We start from the raw sequence: 14,094 nt of genomic DNA, 5'->3' as shown, positions 1-14,094 counted from the left end.
CCCAAGTCCCAAGCCAGCATCTTCCTGTTTCCAAACCAAGTCAATTGAACATCTGACACTTGTGCCAAGAGCTCACGTCGGGAAAGGCACGATTCTTTCAGCTTTACAACCTTCTCTGACAATTCCCCACCCAGCCCCGGATCACCTCGTTAGCGGGCTTCCTGCTGGCATCCTCGGCGACTCTGCTGCGCCATCGCCCACCGCCCTCCCAGACCTCCCTCCTCAGCTCCCACCCAGGCTCCGAGGACAGACAGCCGCAGCCCCGCGCGGGCACCTGCCCCTCCCTGAGACTACCACTCAGGCTGGATGGTTCAAGGACGGGGCTGTGAGATCATAATTGCTCTTACTTTCTGGGAACAAAATCCCGAACACGTCTCCACGGTCACGTTGGCCTGTACCAGGGAGTCGGGGAAGGCGTGGGTGACGTTCTCCAGCAGTCGGAAGCAGCCCCGGTACGTGACGGTCCTTCCTGCGGGGAAGGAAATGGGGTTCCGGTGAGAAATGGTGCCCACTGTTCTTGGTGCCTGTCACAGAGGAAAACGGTGGCTTCAGAGGCCGAAACAGGTGGAAATACACTCAGGAAAGGCAGATTTCCAATCAGAGGGGGCAAACTGCCCGTAGAGGCTGTGGTCAAGCCAAGCCCCTGAGAGAAACCAGGCACCAGAACCTTCGTTAGCGTTGGTCGCCGGGGTCACCGACAAGGGACCATTTGGCTGAAGCTTCTGAACTCATGTCTTGCTTCTCCTGCCAGCCCTCGGGGGACAGTGTGTGTCCTCTCCTCCTCCTTCCCTCTCTCCCTTCCTTCCTTCCTTCCTTCCTTCCACAAATCGGGATTGTGCATCCATTCTGTGCTAGATTCTGCACTAGGTGACCCAAGAGATTGATACTCTGGAAAACTCTGTCCTACCCACGCACGCGCGAAAAGAAAAGTCGATTTGGAAACCTGAAATCCTGCCACACTCCCTCTTGCTGTGCCGTCGAGTCACACCACTACTTTGCTTTCTCTGATCTTGAACTCCCGCCAAATTCTAGGAATACTCCTCAAGCCCGTGGTACACAGGCTGCCAAGTTGTTCTACAGACCTTCTGGTGGAGAAGTTCAGCTCCCTAGTTGGCTTCCTTGGTGTGGGGAACAAACCTTCTGGAATGTTCCGGCACCAACTGTTCCTATTTCCTCCAGACTCCTCAGAGTTTCTCTGGATGGCGTCCTGATTCTCATCCCATGCTCCTTTTAACACAACATCTCCCGGGGCTCAGCATCTCTCCCGGTTCTCTCCGCCTGCCACACCTCTTGGAGAGAGCAGAAACCCTCTAGCCAGCCGGCACCATGGCGGGAGGCTCTCTCCACGCAAAACGACAAAGCAGGACCAAACTCTGGGTCTGGAAGCCCATCCTATCGACCATGGCACCAGTGGTCTGGGCGTCAGGGCACGGACCTATCAGGGCACAGATGAAGGAAAGCAGCCTGGTGCTGGGAAAAGAGTCCAGGCAGAGCGTCCTAACGACGGCCTGGGATCAAGCCCCGGCACTGCCAGGGACTCAGTCAGCAATCTGGGCATGTCATGGACTCAGAGACTCTCCATTTTCTCACCTAAGTAACGCCTGGCAGCTAGAGTTGTTCTGAGGGATGACATGCACCCACATGCCAGCCCCCATGGGGCTGCATCTCCCAGAGCCACTTTCCTGCCCTGGATTTTGGTGCAAGGGCCTGGGGTGATGACTTGTGCAGGACCCACAGAACTCCGTCCTGTCCTGTGGCATGACTGGGCCCCCAAAGGACAAAATATCTAGACGGACTGGGCTGTGGTCCTCGGTCAGCTGCACTGGGGTGGGACAGACTCCAGGGAGACAGGCTCCGGGCCACATGGCAAGGGAGGGTGAGCAGTGTTCCGGTGAGTACCTCCCTGCGGCCTGGGAGGAGGCTGCATCTGGGTCACCCCAATGCTCCCCACACCCGGCCCTGACCCTGACACACAGCAGGTGCCCAATATGTGCCGACAGAATAAGGAATTGGGCACGACAGGGCAGGTGAGGGCGCGGCACAAGCCGTAGCGGGTCAGTGATACAGGAGGTGAGGGCGCGGCACAAGCCGAAGCGGGTCAGGGATACAGGAGGTGAGGGCGCGGCACAAGCCGTAGCGGGTCAGTGATATAGGAGGTGAGGGCGCGGCACAAGCCGTAGCGGGTCAGTGATACAGGACGCTGCGGAAGTGCAGTGTCAGCTGCCTCTAGACTTCACCGCTGTGGCTGTCGGGAAGAGGCTGTCACCCAGGGCAGTCCGTTCCACACCCTCCTCTCCCGCTCCCCAGGTGACAGCTCCAGGGGCACTTAGGGCAGAAGGATACCTCCAAGATGGAGCCACTGATGACTTGCTCTGCACCTCTCTCTGATCCCAACCCGGGGGGCACCTTCACGGCTCTTACTCCCGTGAGAGCTCCTTGCCAGTGAGAAGCTGAAATTTCAGATGGCCGGTCACCTGGTCACCTCTTGACAGAGATCCTGTCGGTTCATGCCCTTGAGAGGGGAGCAGGCCGGCAAAGGTCAGCCGTGCAGGCTCCCCAGCCTGCCGGAAGGGGTGGCTGTTCCACCGTTTCAACATTAACTATGACAACAAGTCTAGCCGGCTTGAGATCTGAGGCTGGCTTGAATGACTGGACCATCTGACCCTTAACCAGTGGGCAACCTAGAGCCAAGTACTGATCTCTAAGGGTCAGTGGCTGAGCAGGCAGGACGAGCTGCCAGGGCAGCCCAGAGCCCACATACAGACCTGATCCTCCTGGCGGGCAGGGCTGAGGAGTCAGGGGGGCTAATGTTGTTTGAACCCAGGAAAATCAAAGGTCCAAGAAGCCCTCCGGGAGCAGTTTGGTCCTCAGGAAGCCCATGTGGATGCCCAGATGACAGGGCGGGACTTGATACATCCATGTACCATGGCAAACTGCTGAGCCAGGACAGGGCCTGCCACAGAGTAGGTGTCAATGAGTATCTGTTGAGTTAATGGCTCATTAGTGAATCCGTAGAGTGCATTGTCAGGGTCTCCACCCCTGTCCCCATTCCCCCATCTGGAGCCCTGGTTCCCAGACAATCCTGTCTGAATATAGAAAGCACTGGAATAGCCTAGCTGGCCGGGTCTGAGCACTGAGCCACTCTCCCCGTCACTCTGACCCCATAGATGGTAGCCAGTGTTGGCTTTGCAGCTCACCCATGCTTCTCTGAGCTGGGCGTCTGGACTGCTTAGCAAACTCCTTCGTCACTAGGAAAGCTCTCCCAGAAACCCCTCTGCAGTCTTTGCTTCTGACCTGACACCTTTCTCTGAGCTCTGTCCAGTTCTTGAACTAATCCATCAGCTCTCCCGGAGCCCTGGTCCATGGCCAGAGGTGGCTGAGTTCATGAGTTGATGTTCCTGGATGCTGGGCTGTGCCTCCATCACCTGCAGTCTCACACTCGCCAGCGGAGGGGGGAGGTCTCCCACGTTCTGACTGTTTCCCAGCCTGGCCCCTCCCAGTCAGGAAGAGGATGGCTCCCCAAATGTGCAAATGTACACAGCCATATTACTTTATAAAAGGGCCTTTTATAATTACATCAAGTGGATCTGCAGCTCATCTTGCAATGAGGACAAATCCGAGTTTCACAAACATCTAGCTGGGCCCCCTCAGTTGTCATCTCTGTTTGGTAGCACTTTCAGGTGAAATTCTGGGAGGTTCAGTCTTGCCCTCAGTTGTCATCTCTGTTTGGTAGCACTTTCAGGTGAAATTCTGGGAGGTTCAGTCTTGCTGTTTGATGCATCGGCTTACTCTCCCTCGTGGTCGATTATTTCCCCCTGAGTTCTATAATTTTGAATTGTAAACTCATCTTCAGTGGGAATTTAGCTACAGGAACCCTTTACACCTGGGTTGGTGGCACAGCTCCCAAGAGAGAATTTTGCATGTGCCTCTGTTGGTACCTCCAGATGGCCCAGAGCCAAATTTCATGTTGGAGCTTTCAGGACCAGGCAGATGGCAGAAATCTGAACCTTAAAGCTCATACAAACGCAGGCCTGCAATTATAAACTCTTAGGTTATAAATTCTTAGGAAAATTGTTTTTCACCCGAAGCTCAGGTCAAAACAGACAAGTTTTTCTATTTCTGGCAGTTTTTTTTTTTTTAATCTAAAATTTCACTGATTTATACTTCAGTGAAATTGGATCCAACTTTATACAGAAGTTTCAATCCAACTCCCTACCCTGACGGGCTCAAAGCCTCCTTTTCTGTCCTCTGTGGACATGAAAACCTAAGCCGTATGATCACCAAGATGACCAACTTCCCCTGGCGGAGACCCAGAGCTGCACAGCATCCTTGATTACCTTCATCTCACCACTGTGATTCCTAGTTCCCACTTCTTTCCTGGAGCCAGGAATTTCCTTACTTTCTTGTTAGTTCAGCTGTGCATTTAAAACAATTTTACCCAGCATTTCTAGGTGTTTCATAGCTAGGAAACATTCAGACTACCTGGTCTGCCCCATTGCTAGAAATCAAAGTCTGCCTCTGCACTTCACAAACTAGACTGGAACCCAGAGAGGGGAAGCAAACTGCCTGAGGCCACACAGCATGTCTGAGACACACCTAGACCTAGGCCCTGGGCCTCCTGATCAGTTTCTCTCTCCTGTAGAGGATAAGGAAAGATGTGCCACGGTCATGAACTCGAGCGAACTTAGCCTAACCCCACACCCCTGCCACGAGCCTGTCTGGGGAAGGTGGTGAGGAAGGCGGAGCACAGGTTCGGTCCCACGTGGTTTGGATGAGGGGCTGCAGATGCGGGGGTGGTGGCAGAGCAGGGGACAGACGGAGCTCAGGGACAGACTGGCACACTCACGTTTCCTGGAGCCGGGCTGCAGCTGCTCCACGCGGTACACGGAGAGACGGCCCACACCTCCGCACACGGAGCTCTTCTCCCCTTTGCACTCATGGTTACACTCCTCTGGCCCCATGCTCATTGCTGGGAGACGGTTTCCACAGTAGCATTCGGCCCCGGCCTCCAAGCCGGCATAGACATAGGACCTGCAGGCAGAGCGGGGCCTGGGGTGAGTCCCGACCTTGGCCCAGGGCACTGAGGTCTGGTTCCAGGAATGGCAGCTGGGTCTGGAGCCAGGCTAAGGGTGAGTCCTGGCATTGCAGGAAGTGAACCCCGGGTCTCCTGACACTGAGCCCAGAGCTCTTTCCATAACGCCCTGCCGTCCTGTCAGTAAACTTTCTTTGTTCCAGACAACTGGGATCTGATCGGTCGAGCTCTGCTTACACTATGACAGCCAACTGGAAGCCGACGCATCACCTCAGGGACACCACTTCCACTTTCTGGACCTTATTTCCAGTGGAGTTGATGGTCAGGGTCCCACACTTACCGCTCAGCGCACGCATTCTGGCAGTGGGAGACGGTCATCTTTCTCAAGTCAAAAAACACAGCCCCCTTCAGAGTTCTCTCCTGGCCGTCGTCACTGAAGCATCCCATGTATGTGCCTGCAGGCGGGGAAGAACAGCAGAGACTCAGAGGCCCCAGAGAGAGGGAAGATTACCTGGCTCCACCCTTGGCATTGCCCTTCCTGGCTAAGGCTCTTCTCAGAGAAGCCCAGGGGATGAGGCTGTGGTCCAACCCTCCCTGAAGCGCCTCTGGACACTTCCACATTGTTCTCGTCCTCTCCCTTTTCCTAGTTAATGGCCCACTGTCCCTCCAGACACCCTGCCAGGAGCCTGGCACCAGCCAGAATACAACTTTCTTCCACTGACCCTCACCCACTGAGTCTGGCTCGTTTAATTTCTTCCCCTGGACCCCTCTCCTCTCCATCCCTACCCTTCCTAGGCTGGAAAAGGTCCCTCTGCCTCCAAAAATGTCTCGATAGGCAGGTTCTGTCACCTCCTCGTGATCCAGAGGGAAGAAATGAGTTATGGAAAGTCTGATCTTAGCTAACATAAAGATCTTGCAAACAGGGAGAGTTATATCAAGAAGAAAATCTGCCACCCCAGGAGGGAGTAAGCCCCCATCACTGCAGGTGTGTAAGCAGCAACTGTTAGCATGTAAGAGAGCTGTCCTGCGTGGGAATCATCAGGACCAAGGGACAGCTGAGCCCTCCCCAGTGAGGGCATCTGTGGCACATCCCTGCAAAGGGACACTAGGGGACAAGACTCCACAAAGCAGCGACAGTGTTGACCCAACCGTGCACATGTCAATGGGGAACAGCCCTGACCTGTCACCTCAAGAGAGGGAGCTGCCTCCCAGAAATGCACAGCAAAGCCTGGAGAACTCGAGCACTAAGCAGGTGTGTCAGGTGTGTAAATGTCATGTGCATCGCAGCGCGTTGAAGGAACTGTGCATTGGGAGTTTGCAAACACGCCATCACGTAGTCCGAGCTGTGAATGCACACCCTCAATAGTTGTGCCCAGATCTGGATCAGGCACCCGTGATAAAGATGCTTCTCGTCTCCAGGGGAACGCCCACACTCAGTTCCAGGATGTCTCAAGTGGCGCCTGAGCGGTACGCTGCAGCCTCCAGAAATTAGGCTGTCTCTGGGAAGCAGCACACCCAAGGCCTCCCAACAGCCTGCCGGCTCCCAAACGGCTTTGCGGGGAGGAGTAGCGATCTCATCCACCGGTCCAGGAGCTCCCTGTTCAGGCAAGACTGGCTTTTGCTGCTGCCAAGAACCTGGCCCAAAGCAGAAGCTCAGGGCCACCTGCTGAGTGGTTTGGAGGAGTGGGTCTGCCAGCCTTCATTCCTGGGGGCCCAAATCAGGGAGTGATTTTCCTGGGTGTGAACAGCACATTTAAATCCACCTCTGACCTTGACTAAATCACTTCAACATTCTGTGCCTCAGTTTCCTCAACTTTCAAATGCATAAATGCAACCCACCACCCCACCCAAGCTCATTCCTCTTGCCACATTTGGACATGTCCCTGCTCCCTCCCGCATGTCCACACTTTACTTCCTACCTGTCCTTGACAACTTACAGCCCTGACCACTCCAGCCCACTATGGCCTCTCCTTTCTCTGAATTGTCACAGTGAGTGTCTGAAAACCTTGCTGTCACCCAAATCCTTATCATTAACTGTTGTTAAAAATCGTGTACACCTGTGTATCCTGTCTACCATGACTTAAGGCTCATTGAGGGCAGGGACCACACCTTCCCCTTAGCTGGTGACTCACCACGCAGGGTCAGGCACGATGCCAACAGTGGGTCAGAGCTCCTAAAACCCACACTGACATCCTGCGAGGGTGCGAGAGGGGGAGCAGAGAGCCCAGACGCAAGGAGGGGCTGGTCCCATTGGCTGTACCAATGTGTGATTCCCAAGATGGGGGGCCCCAGGTTAAGAAAGGCAAGGTAAGAGGAAGATGACCAAGATGGTGGAAGATGGGACTCTCTGCCATGCCACGAATGGTTGAAGACCCAGAGACCTCAGGTTAGAGGACCTGGGGCTGAGGAGAGAGCAACAGTCACCTTCTCAATGTCTGCCAAAGGGTCTCTCCCCCTTCCAGGCTATGAACCTCTTGAGGTCACCTTCATCACGGATGCCCAGCAGCACACACGTGGCCACACCCAGTGTCTGTCCATGGACACAGGCTCCACTCCTCTACTCGGGACCCCAGACACCCAGTCCCCACAAGCTTCTCTTTCTTTATATAAATCTCAGGACTACCAAGACCAGAAAGCTGTCACCCAGGTCAGTGAGAATCAATCGCTCTCCTTAGCCTGCCTACTTAGTAAAAAAAAAAAAAAACTAGTATTTAAGAAATTTCTGATGTATGTTGCTCAGCAAAGAATAAATTCTATTATAGCTTTCAAGTAAACATCCAAAACAAGCTCGGGGGTTGCTAAACATTTATCACCGTTGATGGGAAATTAACCAGAAGGTTCTAAAGGTGCCTGGGCTCAAGACCCCTGAAGGCTGAGGCCGGCGCATACACATTTTACGGGGAGAGTGGGGAAACAGCCTTAGGGAATGGGCTGCCTTAGATCCAAATCCAGGTTCCACTACTACCTGACTGCGTGACCTGGCATGTGCAGCTTCCCCTTCCTGAGCCTCCACTGTCCCATCTGTAAAATGGGGATATGGTCTCATGGAATTCATGGGGTGGCTGTGAGAATTCCACGAGATAACACAGAAAGTATCTAATGCAGGTGTGGCATGTAGTACGGGCTCAGTGGTGACTGTTTTTATTGTTTATACGTCATTATTAACAATAAATATTTTTACATGACTATACTTCCCTGAAATGCAAAATCCTTCATCATTAAAATGGTGATAGCACCGCTGACATCATAAGGCTGTTCAAAGATTACATTAAATGAAATAACAGATGTACATCTAGGCACGTCACAGATGCTCAGATAAGTAACAGCTATAATTATTCTGATCCTACACTCTAAGCTGGGGGCCGAGTGTGACAATGGCTCCGTAAATTTTTTTTTTTAATTTATTTATTTTTGGCTGTGTTGGGTCTTTGTTGCTGCGTGCGGGCTTTCTCTAATTGAGGTGAGCGGGGGCTACTCTTCATTGCGGTGCATGGGCTTCTTATTGCAGTGGCTTCTCTTGCTGCAGAGCACAGGCTCTAGGCATGTGGGCTTCAGTATCTGTGGCTCCCAGGCTCTAGAGCACAGGCTCAGTAGTTGGTGGCGCACGGGCTTAGTTGCTCCGTGGCATGTGGGATCTTCCCGGACCAGGGCTCGAACCCGTGTCCCCTGCATTGGCAGGAGAATTCTTAACCACTGCGCCACCAGGGAAGTCCCGGCTCCGTAAATATTAGCAGAACACATTAATAAGAGAGAAAGAAATGGTTTTGAGCAGTCAGGCTTGGGTTCTTCAAAAACAAGAAGAGGCTAACCAGCTACCAGCTGGCCATCGGGTGGAACTGACCGATCTGGAGGGGACGCCCATGCCCCGCTGGTCCCATCTCAGTTTGTAGCAAAGGCCTGAGACGCAGGCGCCTCCCCCTCTGCTTGTGAGGAGGAGAGGAGCCCCTTCTCTTGGAAAAATAATGAATGGCTTTTCTAACTCCCTGACAGAGTTAGAAAGAGAGAATGTGCAAAAAGAAAGGACTTCCCAGGGATGCACTGGGACACACTCTGAGACGGATTTATTACTTTCGGCTGAAACGGAGGCGATATATTATTGTCTGTGACTCCGCATCTGCTCATTTGCACATCAAAATGGACATGCCGTGAGGCTCTTAACGATGGCTTTGGAGATATTGCAATGTCTTTGCAAATTACTATCAATAAAAAACAAACTGGCTATGGAGAAGTTACTATTTTTCCCCTAGTAAACTTACTGACATTTTATTCCATTATGGATGTTGTCCAAGGTATAATGAAATGCTCAGTGATTGATGGGGCCTCCTGCAGCTTCCAAGGCTTGCCTGCCGGATCCCCTTACAGGGGGATGGCAGGCTGCCCGGGCCGCAAAGAGACGCTCTCTTTGTCTGCAACCCCAGCAGCTGTCCCGAGGGCTGGCCTGCGAGCTAGCCTCCACCAGGGAGGCCCCCCTGGCTATGCGGGGCCCACAGAGCCCCAAGAAGGGAAGGGGGCTCCCAGAGGGTCCTCAGGCCAGTGCCTGCCTCTCCCCACTTTCTCTGAAGATCTCCAGCCAGGATACCACGGCCTCTCCCAGAGGGCGAATTCTTCCTCCAATCCTGGGGGATATTCAAAATACTGAATAACCTATTGGGGCGGGGCACCAACCTGCCAGAATTATCACCATTCAACACCCGAACCGACTGTTCCCGCTGTACCAGGCATTAACCCTTCACTTGCTAGGTTTGAGGGTCACCAGGGAGGGTCAGCCAGAGCATCAGAGTGTGGAGGGCACTCAGGGGCTCAGGGCAGAAACTGGTGGTGTATAATGGGTGACGATCGGTCCTGTTTACATCTCACCATGATCTCCTCAGCGTTCACGGCAGCCTCTTCCATCGCCTCTCTAAATGATGACTTAAGGGGTACCCACTGGTTCTCCTGGATATACGTATTCTATACACAGGGCTATAACCAGGTCACCCTGAGTCCTCTCCTCTGCTGCCCAGTCACCCTGAAGCCAGGTTACAAAGAACCTATCACTTCTGTCTAATGAGCCCCAAGCCCTTTGCACGTGCCTCTATGATGCCTCAGTCACACTGTGGGGTAATCATTTGGGTGCACATCTGATTCCACCACCAGACTGAGCTCCTCAAGTGCACAGTGAATAGCACACACGGAGACTCATACGTGGGTCCTCAGTAAGTGTGGACTGAGAGAAATAAAAAGAGGAATCATGGCTAATTTGCCCAAGGTCATAGAGCCAATAACTGGCAGTACCAAGAAAGAAACCCAGGTCTGTTTTCAAAACTTGTGCTCTTTCCATGCCTTCTTTCCAAGAAATCCATGGCAACTTTGTTTAGTCACTTACACTTTAGTCTAAATGAGTTACACTGGTATAGCCTGCATAGAGACCCAGCTTCTAGATGTGTTGGGGAGAGTTTACAGAAATTGTATCTCTATGAAATGAGCTACAGAACCAGTTCCTCAATTCTCCCTCATTCTTACGTGGAAGCCTTGCTGAGGAATCCCACACAAGGGCTATGACCTAGAGGATTTCAGATGAAACTTCATTCCATGGAAGTTTCTTTCTTGTAGAAGGCAGAGCCCTCCAGTCTTCATTGTACTGGGCCACCAGACTCGTCCTCCTATAAGGCTCTTGCCTCATCTTCTTCCATATCCTGCCACCGAGGACTCTAAGCTCCAACTACGCTTCTTATACTCAGGATAGCAGTTCTCCTGTGATTTGTGGTACAGGACCAAATGGGGTGGTGACAGGGATGCTGGGACACTGACTGAGATCAGTCACCACCCAACAATAGCTGTGGCACTCCGTGGGTGCTCACTTCACACAGGCTCAGTTAACTGGGCCCTGCATAGTCTGGATAACTTGGTGTAAAGAGTCCCGACCTGGAAGCAGGCTGACCCCACGATGGAGTCCCAGCTGCATGACCCTGGCGGTCTGATCAGCGTCCCGCCCGTGTCCCCGCGGCCTTGCTGCCTCCAGGCTGTACCCTAAGATGCATGTTCTAGCCTCGCTCCAAGCCCCCACTTGCTCCCTAACGTACCCTTTACTGACCACCTTCTCTTCCCTGCCTCACTTCCCACTCCCCTACCAGTGTTCCTGGGATCACATCCCAAATTAACCAAGTCCATTTAAATCCTGATGTCAGGGTTTGCTTCCGGGGAACCCAGACTAAGAGAATGACCTTGGGGGAGTTTAAATAATAAGAGCTCCAGTTCCTGAGTGCCAGCGAATACATCAGGACGCCTAGCCCAGCGGTCCTCAGCTTTTGCGTGCACGAGGACCACCTGGAGACCCTGCTGCCCCAGACCGCCGGCCCCCGCCCCAGAGTCTGGGACTCGGTAGGTCTGAGAACCTGCACTTGCAACAAGCTCCCAGGTGATGCTGAGGCTGCTGGTCTGGGACTCTGCTTCGCAAACCGCTGCTCTGTATGATCACATTTAATCCTCACCATAACCCTGGGGCAGGTATCTCAACCTCCATTTCCAAGGAGCCCAGAGAAATTAAGAGACGTGGTCACCCAATAAACTTGGAGCTGAGCCAGGATTCAAGCCGAGGTCTGTCTCAGCTCCAAGATGCTCGCACATCTCAACCTCCAGCCACGTGCGAGCCCAGCTGGGGAGCGAGCAAAACTCCAAAGGGCTTCCCCTCCCAGGCCCCTCCTGTCTGCCTCGGAGCCGGGGGAAGGGGCGGTGTGGGAAGGCCCTGGGCTCTCGGCGCCTACTTCTTGGGCTGCCACCAGGGCCAGGGAGAGGGGACACCAGTCCTGTGCCCCCGAATGGGGCCCCTGGGAGTAGCTCCCATATAGGCAAGGAGACCCAGGGCTGAGCACCTACCTTGGCTGCTGGCGGCTGGCCTGGGGGCCTCGGGGCCCAGGGCGGGCGGCCCCTGGGGGTCCCCCTTGAAGTGGTGGAACCAGCGGCGCCGCAGCTGGCGCAGCTCTGAGTTGCGGCTGCGGAGCCAGCGGGGGCCGGGCCGGGGCCGGGCCAGGGGGCCCCGCAGCACGTCCACGCCGAGCAGCAGCTCTGGGCTGACCCGGGGGTCGTGCAGGGCTCGGCTGTCCAGCAGGCCCACGCCCAGCGCCACGGCGGCCACGGGCAGGGCCTGCAGGGCGCCGGGGGCCCGGGGGCCCGGCGGGAGGCCCACGCGGGCCCGCTGCAGCAGCAGCAGGCTGCCGGTCATCAGGTAGGCAGCTGTGAGGAAGAAGAGCAGGAACTGCGTCCGGCGGAGAAACTTCTGGAGTCGGAAGAAAGGTTTGGCCATGCCCCTGGGCGGCAGGGCTCCCGGCTGGAGCCCAGGGACGGCTCCTAGCACCCAGGTGGGAGGGAGGCTGGGGCCTGCGGAGGCGTCATCCCTGCATCCCGGGAGCAGCCTATGCTCTCCTGGGGTTACTGTTCCTCCCGCCTGGTTTTCAGCAGGTGCTCACATGACACCATCACTTAACTCCGGCCCGGACCCTGCAGCTGCAGCTTCTGCCCAAGTGTCACAAACTTTGCCATCCCTGGGCTCTAGCGACCCTCATCTCCAGCTTAAAAATCTGCAAAAGAAGAGAAAGGGCACTTAGATGCAATAGGAGGGTCCACTTCTCCCACTGCCCCAGGGTCAGGCACCCTGCACTCCGGGGCTCTGTTTACCAAAGGGAACCGCCGTGTTGCAAGAGCACATGACAGAGAGCTGGGTTCCAGTCCCAGCTCTGCCACTGCATGGCTGTGTGACATCAGGTGGGTTACTTCACCTCACTGGGCCTCAGCTTCCTCACCTGTAAAAGGGAGCTAACACTCTATCCCGGAGCGGCAGGAAGATCCAATAACGATAGCGGTAAGGAGGAAAATCAGTAGCAGAGTGTGTTTAAAAAGGATAACCAACAAGGGTCTACTGTACAGCACAGGGAACTCTGCTCAATGTTATGTGGCAGCCTGGATGGGAGGGGAGTCGGGGGAGAAAAAAAGAAAGAAATAAACACCTTCCACTCCTATCAAAAAAAAAAAAAAACCCACAGCAGTGTCTTTGTACTGAATCCTTACTTCATGCCAGGCACTGAGCTAAACGCTTTATGTATCATCTCATTTAATCCTCACACCAACCCAGCGAGGTGGATACTGTACAGTACTATCCGCATTTTACAGATGAGGAAACTGGGGCAAAAGGAGGCAACGTAACTTTCCCAAAGTCACACAGCTGGTGAGCAGAGGGGCCGAGGTTTGGAACAGCCTGTATTCAGAGCCTGGACTCTGAACTGACACGTGGCCCAGCCTGTAATGAGACCCCACCACCTACGTGTGCACCCAGCCCAAGGCATGAGTATACAGCAGGTGCTCAATACATGCGTGCTGACTCCCCGGGTGCCTTGGGGCTGCAAACTGTCTTTTGGAAATGCTTCTGCAGACGTGGGTCGGTTTTAACACAGGAGAGGGCACACGGGGAGAGAGTGGGCTTGCATAATCTTTCCAGGCTTCCTGAAGGCGGGAGGCCAGAGCAGGAGAGTGCCCCAGGCCATGCACCTGCCAACGGGGCTGGGCACCTGGTGAGGTGAAGAGGGGAGGGCTCTCAGAGCAGCCGTCCCGGGTGCCCCCTCTGCTCCCCAGGACTCAGCTCTCACGCTGGGCTTTGGTTTCCTTCGGCGGCGCCTCTGAAGTGCACTGTCACGGATTCGCAGAGGGTCCCGCAGCTGCTGTGAGCCAGGCTGCTGGGTGAGGACGGCCCTTAACACAAGGACAGGCTTGTCCCGGGGAGAAAGACTCCTAGGAGCGTGACTAAGCCGCTGCCTGTAACAGGGCCCGGTACCTCCGCCAGGGCCCCACGGCCCCTCAATGGCTGCTCTGTGCCCTACGGACGGCGGCTGGGTGTGAGAGGAAAGACAATGTTTGGGCTCTTGCGGCCTGGCACTCCAGGGTCCCAGGAGGGGCCCAGACCAGCATGACCCTTTCTGATTCAATGCTGAGAGCTGCCAGGTTCTGAGCCTTCTGGGGAGGGCAGGATCTGGGAATATGGGGATCCGGTGGGTCCTTTAGGCTGGGGCAGGGGTGGCAGGCTAGGGAATCAG

General features: G+C 54.7%; 1 protein-coding gene across 2 annotated transcripts in view; it reads right to left on the bottom strand.

The window, feature by feature from the left end:
• WSCD1 (WSC domain sialate O sulfotransferase 1) overlaps positions 1–13,734 on the bottom strand; it is a 43,980-nt gene extending 30,246 nt beyond the window's left edge. For both annotated transcript variants that reach the window (XM_089900558.1, XM_022595647.3), the window contains exons 1-4: positions 11,888–13,734; positions 5,373–5,487; positions 4,847–5,031; positions 348–469 (exon numbers count right to left, since the gene is read on the bottom strand). In XM_089900558.1, coding sequence (XP_089756684.1) covers positions 348–469; positions 4,847–5,031; positions 5,373–5,487; positions 11,888–12,314 — 849 coding nt within the window. In that variant the 5' untranslated portion in view covers positions 12,315–13,734. The remainder of the gene's footprint in view (positions 1–347; positions 470–4,846; positions 5,032–5,372; positions 5,488–11,887) is intronic.
• Between the last annotated feature and the right edge of the window lie 360 nt (positions 13,735–14,094).

The sequence above is a fragment of the Delphinapterus leucas genome, chromosome 19 (genome assembly GCF_059928025.1).
Source record: "Delphinapterus leucas isolate spDelLeu-1000000601 "Yukka" chromosome 19, BTC_Dleu_Yukka2, whole genome shotgun sequence".
Classification (NCBI taxonomy): domain Eukaryota; kingdom Metazoa; phylum Chordata; class Mammalia; order Artiodactyla; family Monodontidae; genus Delphinapterus; species Delphinapterus leucas.
The sequence above is the reverse complement of the archived record's forward strand: the minus strand, read 5'-3'. Positions and strand labels throughout refer to the sequence as shown.